The 26358-nt window shown below is 38.0% G+C and overlaps 1 protein-coding gene across 1 annotated transcript in view; it reads right to left on the bottom strand.

The window, feature by feature from the left end:
- Window positions 1–26358, bottom strand: part of enox2 (ecto-NOX disulfide-thiol exchanger 2) — a 201707-nt gene that overhangs the window by 139562 nt on the left and 35787 nt on the right. Inside the window, exon 2 of the mRNA XM_008420947.2 lies at window positions 16240–16329. Within this exon, the coding sequence (XP_008419169.1) occupies window positions 16240–16273 (34 nt within the window). The 5' untranslated portion in view covers window positions 16274–16329. The remainder of the gene's footprint in view (window positions 1–16239; window positions 16330–26358) is intronic.

The raw sequence follows: 26358 nt of genomic DNA on the forward strand, positions 1-26358 counted from the left end.
ATTTACTTTGACAGTACTTCAACAGTTGCACATTTACAAGCAACAATGAAAAGCTCAAGTTGCTTCCAATTTAGAGCTGCTTCACAGCTTTCTCGCACATATAAACCACTGCAGCTCTTTCTCAGAATCTATCATGCTTAAATGTGTCAAAACAACTCTAAACATAAGTTCTTTAAAGCGTAGTTTATTTTATGTTTAATTCTTTATCTTTTCAAAAAAAAAAAGGACAAAACAACAGTTTCAATGCTGTATTTGCAGGCACATAAACAAGACCTACAAAAAATACTCTTCAATTGTGTACGACCACCAATAAAGCAGTAAAATTTCTCTTGTATAATTTTGAGTGCACATTTAGCATTTGGTGGCTCTCAATCACTAATAGAATTATAGTTGCAGATGGATAAAAAACTGTTTAATCTACTCCATATATCTTAGCCATCTACTCAACAAAAAGACATCCTATGGAAATGTTTTCAGAAGCAAAAGCAAAAATTCTTCCAAATTTGTACTTTAATTATGTTTTTATTGCAATTGCCATTAGTTGTCTTTTTTTTTTTACTATCGGCTGAAGGAAACACTTCATAAAACCCATTCTGAATCCAGAAACAGCCTGTGCACTACGAGAAACTGACTAATATCCATTTATTTTAAAAAAACTCAAGCTGTTGAAAAAATTTGTCAACATGTTGTATGCCAAAAAAATAAATAAAAATCCACGTACCCTCCAAAAACAAATCTTTCTTGCCAGTATGAAATAGTTCACCCTGACTAGTTTGGTATAACTAACTACAAACAACTCTGCCAAAGCTTTCAAAGTAGATGGCATTCGTTTGAGTGCAGAAATTGGCTCATAAGAAACCTAAAGTGTCTCCTACCTATCTGTCACCTCGGTTTTGAGCTGTCAGGTGACAACAGCCGAGCAGAATAGCGATGGGCAGGCAGTCGGTAAATAGCTTCTATTTGTGACACACAGATGAATAAATCATGCTGGTCTGGATTCTGCTGGCACATTTGCTTTTTGCAAGAACCAGAAAAACTCACCAAATCAGAAGAAACTGCTTCTGACAGGCTAGAGTGCATTGCTTTTAGCTTTGACCACGTTCATAAAAACACTAAGATTACAGCTTGTTTATCCATGATGACATTAGGGCTGCTGCTGTTCAGGCTTTCAAAATCCATTCAACAATCCCAAAAAGGCAGAGCAGTCGTCAATTACATGCATTACCATGGACTTAACGCTGCCACTGACATAGCTTGATTGAAGAAAACAGAAATTAGAGAGCAGCTGGTGAGTCTTATTTCTGTTAAGTCGTCCACTTCTCTTTTGTCTTCCCTTAAACCACTTCTGCAGTGAGAATCCCACTCGATAACCTCAAACAGTCAAGCAGCAGCCAATTAAAACTTTCCTAAAAGTTTCCACATCTCTCTGTGTATTATAAAGTATTGCTCTGCATAAAATCTAAATTTGTTCTGCAGCACCACCTTCCTATGCCAAAGCAGAGCTGAAAAATTTAAGCTTCTGCTCAAGCACTGCATGTAAAACCTTAAAATCTCATCTCGCTGACAGATCTAAGCAAAGAGCTTCCCTCCCCTCACCGCATTAAAGGCAATCTAAAGATGCTGCGCCAGTTGATCAGAGGGAACTGCAGCCGTGCGGAGGTAAATTGCTGTCACCAGGCCTGATGGACCTTTTCCCTCCCAGTGGTCACGGGGAGGCACTCGACCTCCGTTCACTCAATTTGATTTGAAGCGTGTTTGCGCCTCTGGATGGGAGGAAACCAAGCTCCGTCTGCGCACGATTAGCAACACGTATGAGGGGGAAAATGAAAACCATCCAAACAGAGAGAAAGAAAACTCACAAGCAGGCATGAAACAATATTAGATTTTCACACTATGATAACCTTGAGTTAAAATACCACATTTTCACTGGTTAACCTACAAAAAACAGCATAGCAGGCAGATGTCATGCTCTTTCACTTAAAACAATAGAGCAACAATTATCTACACTGTTGCAGATATAATATGCCATAATATTTGGTACATTTATAAGGATATTATACTTAATCATTTTTTTTGCTTTGATTTTAATACAAAAGCATCTTTCAAGAACTTAAATCACAGAATATTGTGCCTTTTTATATTTTTGAAGTGAGTAGTCAGGCTATCTGCTCTAGCTGCCAGTTTTCAATCTTCTCTTTAACAGACCTTCCAGTTGCTTGTCTTAATTTGAGTGATAAGTGGCACTTCTTTTGTTTCCATGTAATGACTAAGGAAATCTTTCTAAAGATCTAAATTCAACTTTTACTTTAGAATATACAGATTTCTTTTAGCCAAAGGAAATAGCAGAGCAGAGCAACTGCCCAGCACTTTCCCCTGCATCTCATTAAAAGGATTTCCTGGACTAACCTTGGTAGTGCTACACCACAAGTCTCAAGCCCTTAAGATCAACATCCAAGTTCGATCCAAAACTCTCCAATTAATCAAGCTGCTTGAGTTGCAAAAATACCTTGACATTCACCATAAAATACCTCAAGTGCAAAAATGATTGAAGGGACTTAATGCAAACACTTATGCGAGTGTTTCATTTATATTTTTACTGCAGGTGGTTTGAGTTGATCGTTGCTCTTGGCTGAGAAATGAGAAGTACATTTCTAAATGCTCAAAAGGATGAGAATATATAAGGGCTAATTAGTGATGCAGTAAAAGAAGTGGGAAATTACAGCCGTGAGACTTTTCTTTGACAAGGCTTTGCTTTTATGAGCTTAAGGAAGGCAGTAATTACACTGCGAGCACACAAAACAACAGCCAAATAAATAAACAACATAGGAATAAAGAAAAGCGGTGGGACATCCGAGTTAAATTTACCATGACCATAAACAGAGCAAGCTGCAGAACAGAGTGCCAGAATAAAGCGGAGTAAGCAGGTTAATGCCAGAGTTCAAAAACATCATCCTCGCTTAATTAGATCCTGGGAGTCCAGAGAAAATGACCCATTTTTTTTTAAAGGGAGCTACTTATGGAGCTGTGGTGATTCAGGAATAAATGACACGGAAATCCCACAACAAAACCAACCAAAGTCCTTGTATTTATGAAGCAAAGAACTCCCTGTAAGATGGGCCTGTCTACTTTAATGTGCCTAACCGAGGTCGATCATGATGTACTAATGCAGCCTCTCAGAAACAGGATCCCCACGGGAGGTGAGAAATATGCAACATCTTACAGCAGAGATCAGGCGTCATTTCCTAAAACTTCCATTCAAAACCAGCATCTGGAGACGGGTGAGATAATGCGAGTGGGGATATTTTCATGATCATCTATCATCATAAATCAGATCATTCCACATCAAAAAGCCCCAAAGAGAAGAGAAATAACAGCGCAGCCACACTGAGACCGAGAGGCTTGCCCTGCTCTTTTGCATTGCGGTCTCAACAGCTGGAAAACGCCCGACCACTTCGGGCAAGTGAATCCTCCGGCTCGCAGTTATAACTTACACCAAAATAACAAAGATGCGCACATAAATGTCCCGAAACGCTGCGGTGAGAGGCGTGCAGAGACGCACGCTGTAGCCTGCAGCAGTGTGACAATAACACCCCCCCGTTATCAACACAACACGGCAAGAGGACACCGAAGGAAAACAGCCAGCGAGAGTAGGATGAAACTTGGAAAATAATGTACCCGTGTACTGCAAGAGGAACATTTTCCACGGAAGGCGAGGTGCGAGTCCTTATCGGTCCTGTGTTGTAGGACGAACTGTAAGAGGTTTCAAAAAAAAAAAAAAAAAATCCTTGAATGGAGCCGGGGCTGGTTTCTCTGTCAGTCCGCTCCGCTGTGCTCCGCTCGGCAGACTGGACTGCAATGAGAGCAGCCAGTCGAAGCGGGACCCTTTTTGACTACGGCAGGCGAAGCCCGCCCTCTAGACGTGCCCGGTTCGCCGGATGTAGCCGAACAGTTCGCTTGGTGCGCGCGAACAGCGATCAGGCGACACTGTTCCGTTGTTCCAGCTGGTGCTGACAAACGCTTTGCACCTAATATATTACACCTTGCGGTAATGAGGCGAGGCGCGTTCATGCGTTAGTGAAGAGCAAAGAAATAATGCTGCTTCCAAGCTTCCCCAGTTCTCCCCAGGCAAATCCAATTCATTTAGCGCAGCCCCGACATGCTTTTCGGACAAATAAGAATTTTTGTCAAGTAGTGTTTGTATAAAGTGGGACAAATAGCTGTCGGTTATGTGTCCAAAACTTCTGGCAGCGATTCTGTAAAAGGTGTCATTCAATAGTTTGCCAGTTGGAGGAGGAGAAGCATAGAAATCAACGTTTCAGTGTAAAATGCTGAACATGCAAACTGTGGTAAAACCCCTTTCCTCTCATTTCTGAACCATGATCTACACACTGAACTGTGTGAGCAAAAATAGCAAAAGACAAAGTTTAATTTGAAAAGGCTCAAAAGACCCTCTAAAAGATGTCAAGTCCTTGCTTGACAATAAGTAGATCATAATTTAAATGTGATTTTAAACCAGTTTGAAAAGTGAAAATCAGATTTATCACACGTTTTAATCTTATGGGGAAGACTGCTAACTTGACAGTTGTTCAGCAGAGAGTCACTTTTAGGTCACTGCTAAAGAAGATGGCTGGTTGCGGTCTTGTATCCAAGCAAATTAATAAAGTTTGGTGGAAGAAAAAAGTGTGGCTTTCACAAAGTCATTCCTGACACAAACGAGCAGAGACAAGCTACCTCTGGTCACTCAGAAATCACTATCCCATACAGCTCTGATTTTTCAAAAATAAAAATTGAAAAAGGCAGAAGCGCTGGAGAACACGAAGGATTATGTTGGATTCATTTTAGCAGTCTTTGGTGGAAGACTAAAGTGCATGTAGTTCTTTAAATGTCCTTTGCTGAAAATTACACATATTTGTGGCTTCAAAAAATATTCACTTAAATTACTTTTTTTATATTACAGCTCTCAATTCACCCAAAACGTTGTGATTGAAACTGGTTTGGGTCTTAAAAACCGAAATGGACAACACTATGTCATGAAACAAACAAACAAAAAAACATACTGTAGTTAGGTTCATAAATAAAACAAATATCTTGCAAAAATCAAAAGAAATCCAGCAATATGACAGGAAGGGAAATGTGCAGCTCCACAAGTCTGATTTATCCTTGGGTACAATTTTCAGCTGGTGCCGCTTTCATCTAATCAAACAATTACATACGAGTATAAACATGATGGAAATATGGAGCCATCGGCCCCATCAGGGAATAGACGGAGTCCAAAAGATGAATGTGTTTTTGGTGCAAAATGTGTGAAGCAAACCCGGAACAAAAAAGGCCTTGTGAGATGTTGACTTGTACTGGCAAGAGAGGGCATTTATATTCAGTGAAGCAAGCCCTCTGCTAACATGAGCTGAAAGACCACTCAGAGAAGAAGAAGCCATTTCATCACAAGCAATATAAAGGTCAGATTATGATATTATTCTACAAATGCACGGAGTAAAAAAAAAAGAAGACATTTATTTGATTAAACTAAATTTGAAATGTTCAAATAATAATCGCCGTCTTCATATTTGTAGAACAAAGGAAAAAGGTTCTAACTCTGAGAACACCATCTTAATTGTGGCAGCACCATGTCCTGTTGGAGTTTGCTGCATGAAGACCTGGTTCACTTTATAATATTGGTGGTAATGTTAACAAAAAAAAAACATTATGTGGAAATATTGAAGCAAAATCTCAAGACTTTACTAAAGATGGTAAAGCTTGGGCCCAATGGGCCTTCCAGATAAATAATAATTTTACCATCCAATTATTTGCCAGTTCTGTCTGGAGAAACTAGCAAACTATTGTAAGAAGCTTGAGGACAGACTATTATAGTATATATATAGTTATATATAGTATAATATATAGTATATATTATAGTTTTAGTAAAAGAAAAAGTTCTCATCTTCAGGTAAAATGGTGCAAATACTAGCTAAATGTCAAAACAGCAGTGAAAAACTAGCTTGTAGTACCACACCTACTACATTCCAACATAAACATCTGTATGAGTGAATTAGTGTACCTGATAAGAAAGCTTACCCCAATGCAGTCCTGCCTCTTGTAATGATCTAATAATAATACCTACATTCAGCCATTTCTAATTTTACATCAAATGTGTTTCTTTGAGCATTAATATCTTCCTCACTCAAACATTTATGCTATGCTGTTTTCATACTGTGAACAACGCATTAGATAAAAGCAAAATGAACAAGGCTTCATCAACGCTCAGTCAAAAGATTAATTACACAAGAAATACAGCAGAGCACACGCTATTATGCTTCCATAATTAGGCACTAGCTGTGTACTGAGACAAGCAAAATATCAATGGGAACATTATCTCGTGTATCAGCATGGCGGTCAGCTGGCTCCTTTATTCTTGCCTCAAAAACTGCTTGTGGAGAGACAATGACTTCTTAATATGAATAATTCATGAAATATTTAATGTCAACAGAATGTCAAATAAGTTTACAACTCGCTCATTTTAGTCCTTTTGACACTTAGTTCAGCAATATTTAATTTAAAAAACAGTGCTGCTGTATTAAAACATTCTAAAAATCAAAACTACCTGGCATGTTCAGGCTATGGTCAGCTGTATAACACCAGCACATGTCTGCATTGAGAAAAGCCCTCTAAAGTGATCATTTCCATCTGCGAACACACAAGTTCAGACTTAAAATGACTTCATGCAACAATGACATGACACTACATAAACTGAAGCAGACCCAAAGGTAAATTAGCCACATTTAGAAACACAGAGTGAGTTTTAATGCAAATTGCCAAAAATGTGAAAGAGAAAATGTGAATTAATGTACATCAACACGAACAGATGGTGGTTGTAATTCTTCAGTTGGCTGCTTGAAAGCACTGCAGAGGAAGAGTGCAATTTAAAACACATTAAATCTGTAAAGGAGGTAGCAGACTCCTGCTTATTTCACCTACTTGTGATGTTTTAGATTTCTTGTATTTTTGTGTCTTTTTCACAGCAAACTGCACTTTTTTTTTAGCAGTTTATTTTATTGATGCACCTTTCAAAGATGATGCAGATTGTGTAGTTGTTTTAGAATCTGAAGGAAGTTTAATCAGAATCCATTTCTTCTATTCCGATTAAACCCACCTGGTATTTTGTCAGCTGCAGTCTTTAAGAGGTAAAGTGATTACTGGATCAACTTATGCATCTATGACTAGTTTCTTCAAGGACTGAAGAAAACCCTAAAGGTTTTTGCAAAGCCATTTTATCATTATTTGAAAGGAAAGCAATCTATTCAAATTTATCTACAAAGACTCATAAGTAAACTTGAGGTGGAGTTTCACAAAATCCACAATCTGTTTGGCTCCGGGATTAGGAGTCATGGTTTTGTTTATTTTTTTCCTAAAAAAAAAAAATCCGACTACAGAAATGCCATAATAAGAAATCTATAATTAAAAAAAGGTTTAGACAAGTTATTTTCTAAGACTGATTGACTTGAAGATGATTCCTTTGAGTTTTATTAAAAATATTTTATAACAGTTTAAAATATTCCTCAAAATCATATAGTCATTTTATTTAAATTTTGCACCCCATCCTTCCTGTGTTGCAGTCATTTTTTGACATAATAGTTAATGGTTAAATATAAAGCGAATGAAAACATGACATGTAAGATTACAATTCTTTATCAGTCCAAAAAAATAAATAAATAAAAATAAACATTTACATGTCAGTTTAAAGAAGACTATGTTTAATACCTGGAGAAAGGTTGTTATTTTAATCTGGTAATTTATTTGTGTTTTTGTTTTATAATTTCCTTGATGTCACAACGTTTTGGAATTACAATGGAACACTTCGTTATAAGTTTATGTCATTATGACTTTAGTAATCTGATGGTCATGTTATGTCTTTATTCTAAGTGCTTATGAACCTCTCTGGGCTTCACACTCAAGGTAAGATACTGTTTTCTGCAGCTGCTCAGGAGCCAGACTGCCTCCAGTGTTTAGGATTTTTTTGTCCTCCACATAAAACTGATGTGTGGCTGTTGACAGAATCCACACAGACTCTGAGCTTCAGTTGGAGCTTTAATTTGACCTGTTTATGAGTTTTTGATCATGATCTCATATCATTCACACGGTATAAGATAAAGCTGACAGTGATTTTTACCTAACAATTTATTTTTTTTCCCACAACATGGTGTTGGTAAATTATCAGCAGGAGCAAATATCATATTTATATTCTTTGCAACATAATTTAGATTTAGCTGTGAAGCATCCTGACACTAGTTATGGTTTTGCACTCCATCTGAATTTTTCAGTCTCACAATGTTGTTGTTTAAAAATTGTGGGATTGTTAAGTTGTGACTCTCTCTTCCTTTTGCTCCCAGTAAATAACCTCTGGCGTCCCTGTAGACGATGCAGCACTTCGGCTACATGCACTCCAGTATGGAGACCCAGAGGCGTCAAAAACAAGTGACTATTCATGCGATTTTAATGTGTTGTCAATGTGTGATTTGTCCATTAAATGTATGTCAAATTTTCCCGTCTTCTAACAAAACAGTTTGTTTAAATTTCATGAATATTTGGCCTTTCCAGTCAATCTTCCTCCCTCCGTTCTCACTGGTTGCCGAGCTGCTGGGGGAAGCACTGAGGATGATTTCCAGTATTCATAGAAATTACAACTTTGTTCTTTGCTGATACTTATTTAAGCTTTTAAGTGAAAAACTCTTTTTGGAAGTATGGCTTAACATGTTTTGGCTGCTGTTGGTGGAACTGTTGCCTTGCACCAAAGATATCCTGGGTTCAAAAGTCGGCCTGTGGTCGTTCTGCATGGAGTTAGCATGTTCTCCCTCTGCTTCTCGAACCGTTTTCTCTCAGTTCGAAAACATGACTGCTAGATCAGCTGCTCTCTCTAAAAGTGTGTGTGCATTGTTGCTTCTCCTGTTTGTCTCTGTCTTGCCATGTGATGGACTGGTGACCTTTTTTTTTTTTGCCATCTGGGTCTCTGGTTGGTTCTGTTATTATTGCTCTATTTTGACTAGGATCTGACCTTATGTAGATAGTCATGTCTGGGAAGGTGTGCATTTGTGCCATATTTTTATATTATCAGATGATGGATTGAAGTGTATGCAGTTCAAGATTTAGTTGAATATAAAAAATATCACAATAAAATGCACTGCTGCCTGTCAGCCACCCTGTCTTGGAACAATTTAACAAAAATCTCAACTACAGGCGGCAGATGAAGAAAAAAAAAAGGGAAAAAAAAACAATATTTTCCCCTGACTTAATTTGTTATTGCATCCACCATTGTTCAGAAATCTTGCCAGCTTTTACACAAATCCTGAAGCTCAAAATCAAACTTGATAGTTTCCAGAAGACTAACGGAGGCGAAGCTGCAGCATTTAGAGGCAGGCAACCCAGTACCATAATATCTATTATGGAGAATATGTTCCATGCTGGATATTTGGAAACACCTCAGAAAGTTTATGCTGAAATATGGGCACCTGGGTTCCTCGAACATTTGGACTGCATCCTAGGCTTTGACAAATATTGGATGATTAAACTAACAGCTTCAAAAGCTAAAATAGGTCAGGAAAAATAACATACGGAACATAACGTACAGAAAGTTTGGACCAATTGTACAACAAGGCATCAGAAGACACGGTTTCCTATCAGCCACGGCTTTTAAATGTTTCATTTAGTATTCAGGATAGTGAAAAACGCAACGCAACCAGCTCAAATCAGACTGTCTTTTTTTCAAAAACCCAAAAAGGTTTGTCAGAAAATAAAGTGAATGTTTTCCAGGCAAATTCAATTACCCCTGTCAGCCCGTCATAATGAGTAACAGCCAGTGCATGCTCTCATTCAATTTTGGTGTCCATGGGGAACGATGTTTGTCTGATGTCTTGATTTTTATTTATTTTTTTATTATTATTATTTTCACAACAACGTTATTTCCGTGGCCAGCTTTGTATAGCAAAACATTCAAATGAAACGCTAATTTCAGTCTCTGTGCTGCGAAAGATGGAAGCAGCCTTGGCTTGCTTTTACAGTCAGAAGAGCGAGTGCTCTCGGTGACATCCGAGTTTCGTTGAGTCCAATGAAAGCCTGGATATTAAACATCCGATGTGTTTATCGTGACTCCAATCAGCCCAGTCATATTAGTTTCATGTAATAAAGCGGAAACACAGAAATTCCATTTAAACTAAATCTCCAGTGCAACACATTTACTTAGTTAAAAGGAAGATCATATATAATCAATAATTAAAATTTAATTAGTGCATATTAAATTAAAGCTGCATCTAATCAACAATAGCAGTAAAAGTTTAACAAGGGCTTGGGGAGGCAAAGCCTTTCTCGTGTCTTATCAAGCCTTCCTAACCTTCAATATTTGCCTCTTCACTACATATTCATGACTATTTCTCTCTGGGGATGTTCACAATGTTTGCTGACTTTTTGGAGTTACTCTCCAAATCCCACAGTAATGTTTTTCCTTCTTTAAGAGTGCAGTATTGGGCCTAAACCAGTATGAAATTATGACAGCGTGACAACCTGTGTAAAAACTGGTTTATACAGCAATTAAAAACATAAATGGCCAATAAGATTTGATTAGGACTGAAGGCAACTTTTATTCCTGATCATTACAGTTTGATATGAATTCATTGTTTTGTTGCTGAGGTGTGTACCAACTGAAGGTAATCGGGTTTTTTGTTGATACAGGTTGAAATATGTTGATAATTAATGTTAATTAATTAATGTTTTGTAATATATTTCAAATATGGCTCCAAGTATTAAGAGTCCATAGAGGTAGAATTGTACTAATTAATATCCTGAGCACTCAATCTAGTCTTAACAATAGATTGTATGCTGCAAAGTTATTTTTTCAGCTTGTGAGGCTTTGACTGTAGGCAGTGATGAATGTACTGCAGAAAACATAGCATTGGGCCTGTCACGATAACTTTTGTTGCATGATAAATTGTCCTAGTAATTATTGCAATAATCAATAATGTTTTAAGACCACTTTCAAGTAATATATTGACAATGGAATAAAAATGCAAGGTCATCCTCTAAGACCAATAAACTTTAATTATGTAAGGAACCATAAACAATAAACAAAACAGAAATAAAAACCACTCACAACAAAACCTATAAAATGGATGATGATGTATCTGTAAAGAAAATTACCTTTTGAAAATATTAATTATCAGAATGGGAATGATCAAACTCCTTTTCATTTTTTGACCATTGCTTTTATTGTTGTCACAATAAATAAAACAAAAATACAGTGAAAAAGATTAAAGTTCATTCTCACATGACAATCGATGTTAATTGTTACTGGAAATATTCAACGTTTTATTTTTATTTGCTCTGTGAGGGGAAAAGTGTTGGCATTTTCCATCACCCAGCAGACAGGCAGGTGGCAGACAGGGAGTGCTGTTTTTCAGTGACAGGAGCAGCTGGGGAAACCTTTGCAATCAAAATCTGCAAAAATATTTCATAAAAGCAAGATCAAATTCTGGGGGAAGAGTGAAACTAATGAGCTCGTGTCCAAGAGCACAAATTAGCACCCTCGTCTAAACAAAAACTTATTTTAGTCACAGAAAATTTTCACAGTTTTTAAATGTAAATTAAAAAAGAATCTTGGTACTGATAACTAATCCATACATTATGTATATTTCCTCTCCAAAAGTACAAGATTCAGGTGGAAAGTTTTTTTTTAAGGAGGGCCTGCTTAGCAGCTTAAAGAGTTAGTGTTTGCTGTGGTTCCATTTAGAGATCAATAAATAACGAGTTCATAATAAATGTCATTTACTTCACTACACAGAATGAACCAAGAGCCAAAGCAGAAATCCCCCAGGTCAGGGGAGACGTCTCTGTCTTAGACGGTTCTCATAAGTTTGTCTTTGACCTTCTCTTTCTCATTCCTTCTCTTTCTAATTACAAACCTCCAGCTTTCCCTTCCGTCTTTTCTCATCTCACATCCCTGCAGCCTGACTGATGGCTAGCAGGTGATGATCCAGACAAGAAAAGAGGCGGTGACTCCCCAGGTGGATTTCATAGTATAACATAGCTGTTTTCCTGGGAGGATAAGTGTAATGAGTTTCCAATAAGTAATAAAGTATGTTTAGTCAAAATGTTTTGAGAGGGAAAACTTTTATTTGCCTCCGTGTTCGTTATAATAGCGGTCGAGGAAACTACTGCAGGTGTCCTGGTGACAGCAGAATCTGTTCCAAGAGTAGGATTAGGCTAAAGCCGAAAAGAGGCCAGGATTTCCTCTGGAGAAATTCCCCTCCGCATGAATATTGATGGAAATGGGTCTCACACGGCGTGCAAAACAAGCGTTAACCCCTCTGCACTGCTGAAATGTTGTTAGCAGTGCCCTACCATCCCACAGGGCCAGACAATCACTCATTCTGAAAACTACACCCACAAAATAGTTTCAAGTAAATGAAATTAAACATTTGGCTTGTTAGTTTGACACACTACATTTAAATGCGGCAAAAAAAAAATTTCTATGAGCAAAATCAGTTTATGGGAGAAAGTTTTCACTAAGACGTTTTTGCTGAAGAGCAACTAACAGTTCTGAAACCCAACAACAGGCAATTTAGTCACATAGTCTGCAGCCGCTTAGAGTGGAGAGTTTAGAGCATGGGTCAAAGGTCAGGGACTAGTGACAGAATCTGATCGCAGCCTCCAAGGAAAAGAAGCATTAACTGTTTGGGAAACTAAGCCTCTCTATTAAAAAAAATTAAGTGCCTCGACAAGCATAAATTTACAAGTAAGCTGGGCCTAAATTGAAACAACACACAAAACATTAGCATATCCAGGGAGAGAACCAAACTGGAGGGAGAATCCACACTGGCTGTCTTAATTAAAAATTAAAAATGTGTTAATTTTATCTCAACCTTTTTTTTATATACCAAATTTATTTCATTTCTTCTTTTTCTTTTTTTACAGCCTGACATTTCAGATAGAAATAGTTGATAGTTGGTATCTTAAAAATGATCATATGGTTATTGGGTTAACAGCAGCCATGTTGCAGCTTCTTCCTCATTGTCTGATGTGTGTATTCTGGATCTTATCCTAAATGCAGGGAAAAAGCCCAGATCTGTCACTATCACTTTGGAAAATATCAAGATGTGCATCTCTTTAAATTTACCCCCTCAATTTTCTGTCACTTTTTGTCAAAAATGCCTGACTTTATGATCTCAGAAAAGTGGAGATGATCCTCACTTTAGTCAAGGAAAATAACTTTTTTTTCTTGCAAATTTATAACTTTTTGACATCAGAGAATACTCAAGTTCTTTGTAGAATTTAATTCAAGCTTTATTAAAGACGCAGAGTTCTGGTTCATAGGAGAGATAAAAAAAAGAATAGAGGAGAAAAAAATAGCAATCATAATATTAGTAGTGGTAAATAAGTGAAACTAATCATGGAATTTTGATGGAAATTTAGTCTTCTGTGGTCGACTTATTTTTTCTTTCGTCTCCACAGGACTAAAGAAAACTTTGTAGAACAAAAAAAAAATGTAATCACTGCTCACAACCATTTACTTTAAATCAAATATGCTGCTGAGAGGCATTACAATAGTTGGTGTAGTCTAAAACTATTTCAAATTAAATATGATACTTGATCAAACATGCCCATCCAACAAGTAGAATTTTTTTAAATTTAAAAGATCAACTCTTAACATCTTTCCACTCACAGAACACATAATCCAGACTGAGCTTACTAATGCTGCCTTAATTTTTAAAACTTGATGTTGTATTTTATGCAACACAACCTGCAGGGTTTAAATGGTGCACCTAACCTTCGGAAACAACTTGTTCAAAAAAGAAGTTATGTGAAAATACAAATGACACGTAAATACTTTCAGAGGGTCATTTTTACACTTTGATTGCTGGTGGTGTTATTTGTGCTGTACAAGGGTAAAAACACACAGAAAAGACAAAGAAAAGGATTGTGAAATTGAAAAAAAAGGGCGACATAATAGTAGACGCTCATGTATTTTGAGAACATCGTTACTTTCTGCTACGACAAACAGGGAAAGATTTATATGCCTACCAGGCGTTGTTCTTTTGTCACATTTAAACCTGACGAAACCTGATTTCACAGCAAGATCACTGGAGCTTTCTTTTTTAATTAACAAAGAGACAAAGCTTGATTTCATTGGCTCCCTTCCCGACTTTTTACACACAGTTCTATTGTGAGACGCTCCTGAACAGATGAGGCCAGATAATTAAACTGACTGAAGTCCGACTCGCTAGCGTAAGAGTGCAGAAATTGAGAGGATGTAACCGAGAGAGCCAAGCAGGCATGCTGGAGGGAAGGAGAAAGGCCGAGTATCAGACACAGCATTCATTATCACCTGACTGACCTGCATATTGCACAGTGTGAGAGCAATGGGGGCGGAGGGTCACACTCATCGGCCAAAGCTTAGCATAAAAAAAACATCTTTTTATCCCCTTTCTGCTTCTTTCCTCCAAAGTAATCTGTCACTTTCTATTTTCACACAAAGCGCTGCAGGACCCCATTGTTTCCAAAATTACAATAACAGATACTTAGTGAAATATAGTAATATCATGCCTAATGTCACACACACAACAAATAGCAGGGCTGTATAAAAGCTAATTATGCGTTTAATGGAAATCATTATCTTTTCTCCTGTGTTGAGCACTCGTGTTAGGCTATGGCAGGAAAAAAGCCGCTATAGTCCTGAATCACATTTACCGCTCATATGGAGGCATTATAATGAGGTGACTGAGCTGAGAGCAGGCTGAGGTGTCGGGAGCCAGAGACAGCGGTGCTCTGGACCTTATGTCAACATGCTACCAAAAATAAAATTACGATGTAGATTGTTGAGTATTTCTATGTAAGAAATGTATTTAAGCAATTAAGGAATACCTTTATTGAAACCTGATGAAACACCAGTGATTGCACATTCAAGTTCGAGCTGACATTTTGAAATGCTGTGTTTATTTGTTGAGCGTAGAAAAAATGATTTCTGCAAATGCTGAAACCACTTCTGTTCTCAGAATGGAATTTTCACAATTTTATTCTCTTTGGATGAAAAACATATTTGTCTTGTGAAAGTATCTCTTGCTGCATTCTTGAGATGTTGTCTCTTATGAAATGCCTCGATTTCTGTCAAAGAAATGTAAAAATCAGCAGTGGGTCACCTAACTAGAATGTGAAGGCACAGAGCAGAAGCCTGGGCTGTTGCCAAAAGTTTGTATTATCCTGCTATTATTATTTTCCAAACCCAGTTCTGATTTGGGTTTGGGAACATTTTCCTGCAGGAACATCCAACAATGTTTAACTTTCAACCATATTTGATTAGAAGTAATATACAGAAGAGGATGAGGGCGACTAAAAACTAAGGAATTCTGACGCTTGGAAAAAAAAAAAGTTGGATACTTTTTTCCAGTGGCTCTAAGTGACTTTGTTCTCAGAATTATGAAATCAATCTCAGAATTCAGACTTCTTTTTAAGTCATGATTCCTTTTTCCACTGGCCCTAATCCTCTTCTGTATAAAGAAGACCTTACTTGTAATCTTGCTTTAGTCTTCTTACTAAACTACTGACAGAACAATGCCACCACATGGTGTTACCACCACTATTTTTGCAAATGAACTGGTATCTTTGTTCCTGTGCAAACTGTGACATTTTTGTTTCTGTACTTTCAAATAAATGTCTTTTTACGCTCGGTTTTAGGTCGGAAGGGGTTAAAACTTGGACGTAGTTACAGCAGCAGAATGTTCCAAAAACAAACCCCAACACTAGTTTCATAATAGATACAGAAGGCTAATGGCACCAACTTTAACCGCATTGAAACTTTGTGATTATGCCTAATAGCTGGGTCTCTGCATGAAGCCATCAGAAATGCAGTAATTCTGCCCAGAACAATAGTCTGACATCCAGTCAGAATAATTATCAGAAATTAGAAGCCTCCTGATTGATTAAGGAACATTTTTCAATTCTAATGCTAGGGAGTGGGAGGCGGAGGGGTATACTGAAAAGTAAAATGTGTAGAAAAAAAAACAGAGGGGAAGATTTGTAACCAATTAGAGAGGCACAATCATGCAAGATGGATAGAATAAAATACCTGTAGGTAATAGTTTCACGTGTTCCATGCTTAGAAGAAAGATCAGACATAAATTTCAGCATTTAAAAGCACTGCAGGAGGACTTGAATACAATAATGTGTGCAGAGGTTAAAAAAATGGCAGGAAAGGCATCTTACCTGTGACTCGACCTGATCTGTAGTCTTTATACATCCTACAGATGCAGCGTTACGCACTGTGATCTCAGCTTTTCTGGTCTTGCAGCAAATCTGTTTTGGGAAGCAAAACCAAGCAGAACAAATTCCTGATTAGCCAACATTTGTTCGCAAATCTCAACAGCAGAGTATCCTATGCCACAACTCCGCAACACGACTTATTCATTCGGCACTCGTTCAAGGACACTGAGTGAGATGAGCTTTAAGAAGGGACCAGAATAAAAGAAGGCTTTGTCTTGAACAGAGACACAAGACAAACACGGGAGACTGTAATTCACCCGCTTCTCTAAAAGGCACGACCTCCCTGCTTTGTGGAGCAGAAGCTCACTGGAACCAGAGAGGGCTCCGAGGTTCGGGTGGGTCCCATTGACTGCACTATTAACACTCAGGCTGGGAGGATCAGCGAAGAAATACAAAACGCTGCCAGATGGGTGCACAGAGAATTTTGTAATGCATTTCACTCCACCAAGAGACACCCTCAGGGAGCAGTGATGACCACAGTAATTGGCTTTCTCCAGCTATGATAATCTGCATCAGTCATGCCTTGCCAACACACTCTTAGACCACTGAGAAGGTCACAGTGATCCCCAAACCTCAATCCGCACAGCTGACAGCAGCCTCTGAATTCTGAGAGGAGGACATTACTGAACCATTCTCATGAATTTTACCTTTAGTTCAAGGACCTGCATGGTAAGACACTTTTCATCTACTTTTTAATATCTTTGCTTGTGACTGAGCTGACTTCGGTCTGCGAGATATTTCAAAAAACATGGATAAGACTAAAGACTTCAAGGCCAGTATTAGAAAATGGGACTGAGCACTGGATAATTTAAGCACTCTGTGAAGCGTCTACAGAGGATTTCATTTAAAGAAGTCATTGATGAGAATATCTTTTGGTCGCAATTTCTATAAAAGAGAGAAAACAAGCCGAGGTCATAAATTGTTAATAACGATCTAGAGGTTGAAGTTGTTTGTGTTGCCATTATGCCCTTGTTTTGGTAGATAATTAGCTATGTTTGCATATTTGAACCAGCGATCGTCAGGGTTGTGTGACTCTGCCACTGTTTTCTGAGTTGGAAATACAAAGAAATGTATAAATAAAAAGGAAAGTATGCTTAGCATAAAAAAGGAACAGGCCAGGAAGAGATACTTGGGTTTCTTGGTCAGAAAAAAACTAACTATTTTGTCACAATAGTGTAGCTTCTGTTCGATGTAAAAAAAGGAGAAGAAGTTTTCCACCTCAAGGACACTGTTCCCATAATCAGGCATGGTGGTGGGGTCATCATGGTGCTTTGTGGTGAAAATGTAAATGGCAATATTCTGAACATCATCATCAGGCTTAACGCTTCAGCTTGGACATTACACAAAACAGTGGAGAACACACGGTTGGCCGACAAATATATTAACATATTAGAGTGTCCCACCAAATGCCAAGACTTCAAGTCAATAGAAAATCTAAAGATTACGGGTGATAGCACGGAGGTTTTCCAACCTCGAAGACTTTGGAGGCCATCACAACACAGCAGTTTTAACCAACCATTATAAAACCAAAAAAAGATTTTAAAAAAGGGAACAAAGTAAGGACAACAGAAACAACAATAAGGTGGAGATATTAGTAATTTCTTTGTAGGGTTAGACCGTTTAAGTACAACTAAAAAATCGACATAGATGGCCGAGACCCAGAGATCTCCAGTAAAGAAAATAAAATTATGCTTTGTCACTACGCTGTTTGTGTAAATAAACAGTTCTACCTACAACCTTGTGTAATACTGCCATTTCAGACAATGATGGTGGTTTAATAAAAAGCAACCAAATGGCCAAAAGCACAAGCAAACCATTCTAAGCACTGGCAACAATCAGAAGACAAACTAAAGCACACTTTTCCATCTGTGAAGACTGGAAATGTGGCTGCGATGACACAATTTGGATGACATGAGAATAAAATTTATGGAGAATAATGACAGCTATTTTAATTTGGGAAACAGATTTTTGCTTAATGGGAGGAGTGCAAAGAAAATTTGATTTCAAACTCTTTTGTGTGAACAAAAAACAAATGGCAATAATCATTCTCTAGTCTAGGCACCCACTCACCACCATTATATTTATTACCAGCATTTTTCATTTTCACTCACTCACTTGAAGAATCCTTTCCTCAGTTCAGAAGAAGCTTTAGTTGCAAACGTGAGCAAATGTGTTCACTAATGATTATGAACGAAGCAGCTGGGAAGTTTCACAAAGACTTGTGTTATTAGTCCAACGCTGTAAATCAGATGAATAAGCAAAGCATTAGAATAGACTACCAATGGGAACAACTGCCTGTATAAATGTTTATGGCGTTAAAAGAAGGAGACACCTTTCAAAGAGGAAAATCAACATGTTCTTTGTTGCAGAAATGCAATATTAAATTTCACAAACAAAGTAGATGCAAGAAGAATTGTTGAATATGCATGACAAAATATTTTAGTTGTCAACATGATCTCATCTGGCGTGGCTGCTTATCCAGAACATATGATCTTTAAAATGATAAATGATTAAGGAAAGATATGTCAGACTAGGATTTGAGGATTCCCTCAGTGAAAAGGATTACTAGAATTAACTGACCACTAAAGTGATGGAAACCCTTACAGAAGTCTCAAAGGGTTAATATATCTTTCGTCTCCATCTCACAGAATTGGCAACCTGGGATGGAAGAAACTAAACTGTCCTCTGAAACAATTTGCTGCCTCTGAGTTATCAGAGTGACATCACAAGGACTAATCAGTATTTCACAAGTAGTTCACTGATATCTTTAATTTCCTGTTGCCATCCCTCAGCCTACGGGCTTTTTTTTTTTTTTTTTTTTTGGCAGATCATGGCAAACAAAATGGGGAGATTGGGATACTACGTTTGACAAATTGTACAAATTTGTCAAGTAACTACATGTGTACAGAAATGAATTTACCTTAAGGAATTATGCAGAGGTATTTATCAGGAAGAACTTACAGACACCACCAAACCCTGCGCTTATCATGGCGCAGGGTTTGTGCATCCTCAGGATCTCAGAAGCTATATTTTTATGGACCTGTTTGTCTTTAGTAGAGTCTTGAGGGTACAGGCTATAAATGATTTATTATCTGTCTACATGACTATAAGTCCAAGAAAGTAAGTAATCTTTTCAGGGATAACAGGGCCTTACCACGGAGACTGGACAAGATAATTGTCATTTCCTCATGCACTGTGACCAAACTGCGTAAGAGCATCAAATTGTACCTGTGTTACAACAGGTACAATTTGTTAGGTACATGAAAGGTACCTGTGTTAGGTACCTGTGTTAGGTACATGAAAGGACCAGTTCATAGTTCATTTATTAGCAGTTTAACTTAAGGCAGAAAACCAGCTGACTTAAGGAAGATGTAACAACGCAAGAAGTTCAGATAGGAGGGGTCTTCATAGAAAACTTTTGTGTATATGCGATTCCGATTAAGATGGTTTTTATTCAAGAAAAACTTTGATAAAAATGAGACAAACATCTTGTAAATTATTATAAAATACAAAAGAAGCGTAACTTCTAATCAAAATTCAAAAATCCTTTGAAAATCTTTATTAGTATTACAGCAATCAAACCCCACTGATAATTAAAGACCAGTTTGCTTATTCCTTCAGGTGTTTTGACAATTTATTATTGTTCATGAGCTCCAACTATTTGATGCTGGATGGCCTCTTTGCCATCTCCATAATCTTTAGCTCCTCCCACAGACTCTTGGATTCAAGTTTCGATTCTTGTTGATAAATTAAAATATTATTTTAAATCTAAATATGCCAAGCATATGAATAATTTTGGCTTAACTGTATATCAAATCCAGGATTCCACACAAAGAATTTGAGTCCTGCAGCAACAACTTTGTTTCTCGCACAAGAAGCAGGAATGTAATTCTCATCTGTCAATTCAATCCACCTAACTGGCTCTGGAACTATTTTTGTAGAGAGCGACTGGACTTTTTCACACTCTGATGAAGTCTTTAGTTAGAGGCAAGAAGTAAGAGAGGGCTTACCTATTGCGCTCTTGTCTCATTAAAAAGAAGATGGAGGTTTCCCAGGTGGACGCCCTATGGTAAGGGATAGGACTCTGGATGAAAGTGTGTGAGCTAGAGATTCAAATTAAGCAGCCCTCTATGAGGATGAGGGTGGATTGTTTGCACTCAAATTTTCAAATGAAGGATTTTATCCATGAAGGCAATAACAGTGTTAAAATATGAAATATCCTGCTCATTTTAACTAAGAATGGTGTTAGGAACTGACATTTTGCCATCCATGTGTCCATCCATCGCCTGCATAATCCTTGTATTTGCGTACAAGGTTGCTATGTCCAGTAAATCAATGAGTGGGTCAACTGTCCAACCTGTCAGAAACAATGCTTACTTTTTCAATCAGAAAAGATTCACATCTTTCAATCAAAAAAAGGTTAATTTTTGAGCCAAAACTACTACTACTACTTCTTGGTATTAAATTAATAATTGTTGCTACGACCCGGCTCGTTGAGCTGTAACAAAAACCAGGGAGACACGGACTCCAACAATAAATATGCTCTTCATTGAGCATCAAATTTAAAATAAAACAAGAAAACAGCAGCAAATAAGCAGGTGGCCCCTGTGGCCGATTGCATTGCCAAAAGCTGGTGGTGTAAGCAGGGGAGTCCTGCAAAAGAAAAGAAAAGCAAAACACAACAAAGTCGGGGAAGAGCCAGTCTGAAAAGCGGAGCTGGCCGGAGAAGACAGCTCAGCTCCAAGCCAGCTTCAACTCCGCTCACCCAGTCCCCTCTCTTTTCTCTCCCCTTTTGACACACTGGAGCAGGCTGCTTATATAGCCAAGAGGCGCTGGGCCCTAGCGGATCCTGGGTGCTGCCCCTTCCGGTGCGCCTCGGGACAAAAAGTAATTAGTAAAATGACGGATCCCTCCACGTAAAGTGGAGGGGGACGTCACATTATCATTAGGCATGGAGTCAAGGCCAGTTCTTCAGGGGCCAAGACTGGGCCCGGAAAGGTCAAGACCAAGTCCAAGACTAGGAAAAAAACAGCACAAGACTAGTTTCAAGCCCCCCATCCACAGTCTTTAATGGATATTTTCTGCTTTCGGATATGCATTTCTAATTGAACATAAAGGCAGACATATGAGTCGTGAGGTGTTTTTATTATAATATATTAATATAGACAGTAAAACACACTATCAGTTGTATAACTCACAGTCAACATGCATTCAAGAAAGTAGCCTTTACACCAATGTTAATCCTACTGATACGTCCGCTTAAATGATGAAACAATAGAGCCTAGTGAGGTTTTCCAGTCTCAAGAGTTATGACCAAGGCCTTTTTCTGCTCAGTATCAGGGTCGCTGATTAAAGGCAGAACTTCAATCTTTTCCTACTGGCTGCCATACTGCTTTAATATGAACAAAGGTTTTATGCATAGATAGTTTTAATATCTGCAATACAAGCTATTTGTAAAGCGTTTTTGACAGAGCTTCATCTTAGACTGCAAATTTAAATATGCCTCTGCAGTTCAAGCACTTGGTTAGAGTTGAAAAACATCTGAAAAGAAAATTATTTTTCTGGATGAACAAAAAATTGCAAGTGTTATAAAACCCATTTTAATCAAAAGTACAAAAAAACATTCAAGACGAATATTCTACCTTCATAGAGTAAAATTGCCTATAACCTGTGAGCCGTTTCATATGATAGTACAGTTGACTTCACTTAGAGTTGTGATGTTTGGTTGTTTGGTAAGTCGGGCTCGTTTCCGGTGAGAGTTGGACTCCGCCAAGGCTGCCCTTTGTCACTGATTCTGTTCATTGCTTTTATGGACAGAATTTCTAGGCGCAGTTGAGGGGATCCGTTTTGGTGGCCTTAGGATCGCATCTTTGCTTTTTGCTGATGATGTGGTCCTGTTAGCTTCATCAGATCGCGATCTGCAGCTCTCACTGGAGCGGTTCGCAGCCGAGTGTGAAGCGGCCGCGATGAGGCTCAGTGCCTCCAAATCCGAGGCCATGGTCTTGAGCCRGAAAAGGGTAGAGTGCCTTCTCCAGGTCAGGGGGGTTGTCCTGCCTCAAGTGGAGGAGTTTAAGTATCTGGGGATCTTGTTCACGAATGAGGGAAGAAGGGAGCAGGAGATCGACAGGCGGATTGGGGCAGCGTCTGCCGTGAAGCGGGCGYTGTACCGGTCCGTCATGGTGAAAAGGGAGCTGAGCCAAAAAGCGAAGCTCTCGATTTACCGGTCGATCTACGTTCCCACCCTCATCTATGGCCATGAGCTTTGGGTCATGACCGAAAGAACGAGATCACGGGTACAAGCGGCTGAAATGGGTTTCCTCCGCAGGGTGGCTGGGCTCTCCCTTAGAGATAGGGTGAGAAGCTCGGTCATCTGGGAGGGACTCAAAGTAGAGCCGCTGCTCCTCCACATCGAGAGGAGCCAGTTGAGGTGGCTCAGGCATCTGGTCAGGATGCCTCCTGGACACCTCCCTTGTGAGGTGTTTCGGGCATGTCCCACTGGGAGGAGGCCCGACCCCGGATAAGCGGAAGAAAATGGATGGATGGATGGATGGATGTTTGGTTGATATCATTGATTAGCCACACTGCATACTGAGTTTAGTGCTTTTTGAAGAGGATCAGTAGATTTAACACATCAAAGCACATCAGTCAGATTTTAATGTATAGGAAACCGACAAGAGATAGCCCACGTAAATCTGAGTGATAATGCAAAGAATATGAAGGGAAAGTGAAGGACACGGGGTTCTGAGCAGACCGTTTTGCACAACTGAGAAGGATGTGGACCGAAAGACTTTTTTATAGCAACACCATCAGGGTAAGTACAAATATTCAAGGCAACAAAAACAAGCTGATTTTATTCACATTAATATACTTCTAAGTATCAGATTACGACTTAGTAAGGAAAAAAAATATCAACCTGTACTTGGATAGGAGGGGGAAAAAATCTTGATTTAGACATTTGTGCAGTTAAAACTCATTAATTGGTTATGAAGTCCTGCAGGCTATACAGTTAGGTTGAGGTAAAACGTTTTACTGCACAGAAACAACATTACATGTCTGTATCTGGGATATTCTATTTAACTTATTGCAACACCAGCGAGCTAAATCAGCCTATTTAAATCATTTACTGATTAAAACCATACAGTATCCTTAGAAAAAGCCAGGCAAATATGCTCCCACGCCACTACAAACACATTATCACGTGGCACAATATGTTCGTTAATGAGCCTCTGCTGACATGTTGGAGAAATGACAATCTGTCAAACCTTCCTACACACAGGGAAACAACATACTGAAGAGAGGGCGGCACCACTGTGCATCAATATGTGAGGATATTATGTGGAAGTAATTAAACCCATTTAAAAAAAAAATCATTGCACAGAAACACATTACTTGTTTTCGGTCATTAAGCATTCATCTGTGGCCGCTGGTTGCACTTCCTCAAGGTCCTGTTAGTGCTCTCTTTGTCATAAATGTTCAAATTATTAAATGTCAACTAGAGCCTGATGATGTTCTCTCCATTCAACTTTGGCCGACTAAAACGACAACAAAAAAAGTGTCAATGAATTATTTGTGTACCATTTCAAGCTTCAGACTAGCCACTTGTACAATTGTGTTAACATTATACACTCTATTGCAGAGCTAATTTCACAACTGACAATGTTAGAAATAAGGAGTTAGAAAACTTGAGCGATACAAAAACAGCCAGAGGGCAAAGACAGGGCAACAAGAGGGCAGAAAGAGCGAAGAAGACAGTTTTCTGGCAAATAATGATCAAAGAGAAATAGCTGGTTACAAGTGGGATTCATCCCTCCCATCACTTAGACATGTCTCACACTGAAAACCCTGATGCTGTGCAAGAAAACAATTTTCCACAATGTTAACAGACATAGCCAGAGGAGCAACACAGTCCCAATTTTTATCATCCAGAGACAAGAAAAAAGAAAAATTTATGTGCAGAACAACCAGAATGTGAGTGCCTGAAATGAAACAATCGTTCTACGGTACCATGGCTTCATAAATAAAACCATTAACAATTTTAAGGGACTGTTTTTAATTGGCAAATATAAGCTTGTGAGTGTGAGAATATTAGTTAACCTTTATCTTTTATATTTCATTAGACTATGCTTATTAAAAACTTTAATCTGAACCAGTTAATGGAAATACAGTATTGAGTAATTTGAGTCTTTAGAAATCACTGTTATAATGAAATTTACGAGATTTTGCATTTTTTATTACTCAACTCAGCAGTACATCAGAAAGTCTAAACAAGCAAGAGAAATGAACTGATGCCCAATACTTAAACATGGATATGAATAGGCCTGTCCCAATAATGATAAATTAAAACAAAGTCAATAATTTGAATTGGCATGATTTATAGTTTATCTCTTTTTTTCTCTTTCTACCAAAAGCTGGATGATTTGGTGCTTTGGTTTCAACTATCCCTTTTTTGAAGGACAATGTTGTTTACAAAGACTTCAAAATTAATTGTGTTATGTTGTTTATATATTTTGGATATTTAAAAAGTCTTACAGTGTTAAATGTTCATTAAAATTTAAAGTTTACTGATCTTTTAGAATGTGTTCTTGCTTTATTATTTTGCCATTGCCGTTATATTACCATGTTATATTACATGGATGAACTGAGCTGAATCCAGCTCAGTTCATCCATGCACTGTGACCTGCATGCAAGGTGCAGTGCATAGTTTGATTTCTTTTACAAAACAGTTCTTATGGTTGAATTAGGGATAGATAATGATATTTCAACAAATGTCTAACAGTGTGTGCAAATTGTAAAATAAATTGCATTTTACACTTGAAAAACACAATTATAAAATAAAATTGTAAAATGTGAGATTTCTAAATTTGAGATTGGCTTGAAGAAATGTCCAAATTAAAAAATTCCAAGCCCACAGAGTGAGTAAGACAAGTACAGACACAATTGGTAAGTCTGAAAAGGATGCTACCATTTCAACAACTGACTGGACTCACTATACTGATGTGCTTTCCAGGAAGGGTCAGAACACGCTTTCTGCAAAATGGAGCGCTCCTTCAGTGATAGAATATGGCATCCAAGGTGGCCAAAAGAGTGCTGAAGTAGGTCCTTCCTCCTAGTAGACGTTAGACTTCATAACCATCAGTGCTTTCAACAAACTCTGCGTTTACTTTCTTACTGTGATTTACAACGTTTTTAAATTTCTTCTAAATGGGCTTCTGTTTTATATGTACAAAATATACATGTACATTAAATTAAATTATCCTACTCAGTGGTGCTCTTCTTTAAATCAGAGTGTCATTTTTAGCAAAGTATTTTTATTGTGCTGTAAATTTGTAACTTTAGCATGAATATGCATTATCCTGTTTACCTTTCACTTTGCTGCAGGCACACCTAAAATCCCACACAAAGACATATTTCTATTTTCTTTTATTCTATTCAAATGTCCTGAAAAGTGAATTTTATATAACATAAAACAGGCCAGTGCTGCAAGTTACTGATTCAATAATGAAAACTTTTTCTGGCTGGTAGCAAACGAAACATTGATGCAATGCCGCATTCTAGTGGAAAGGCCACAAGGGAAGTAATTCAGGTCCTAACAGCTTTCCCACTGATAGGAAAAGGAATAAAGACCCACTGCTGTGTTATTGCCACTTTTTCCTAATATATCGGATATGTCTTGTCACCTATTATAGTTTGTAAGTGTAAGAAATTGTTGAAATGGATTACAGCCTGACCGTGTCTCTATTATTTTTTTCAATATGATTTTTCCTCTCTTTCAAATCGAGTGAAGTCTGCATTTCCTACAACAAGCAGTAAATGGCTTGCAAGGATGGCAATAGCAGCTTTTCCAGTGATTTGGGTATGCTTACTTACTTCTGAGTTAATGGCTCATTTACCTTCAGCAACTACAATAAGAACCAGGCAAACACGTTAGGTAGAGCACAAACTGAATCTCAGTGAAATCCCAGTACACTCCACTCTAAGGGTGGCTCAATTCTGGTTCAACTAAAAAGCATACTTAGTATCCTAAACTTGCAAAAATTACAATGCTAAAAAATAAATAAAAAT

The sequence above is a fragment of the Poecilia reticulata genome, linkage group LG10 (genome assembly GCF_000633615.1).
Source record: "Poecilia reticulata strain Guanapo linkage group LG10, Guppy_female_1.0+MT, whole genome shotgun sequence".
NCBI classification, from domain to species: Eukaryota; Metazoa; Chordata; class Actinopteri; order Cyprinodontiformes; family Poeciliidae; genus Poecilia; species Poecilia reticulata.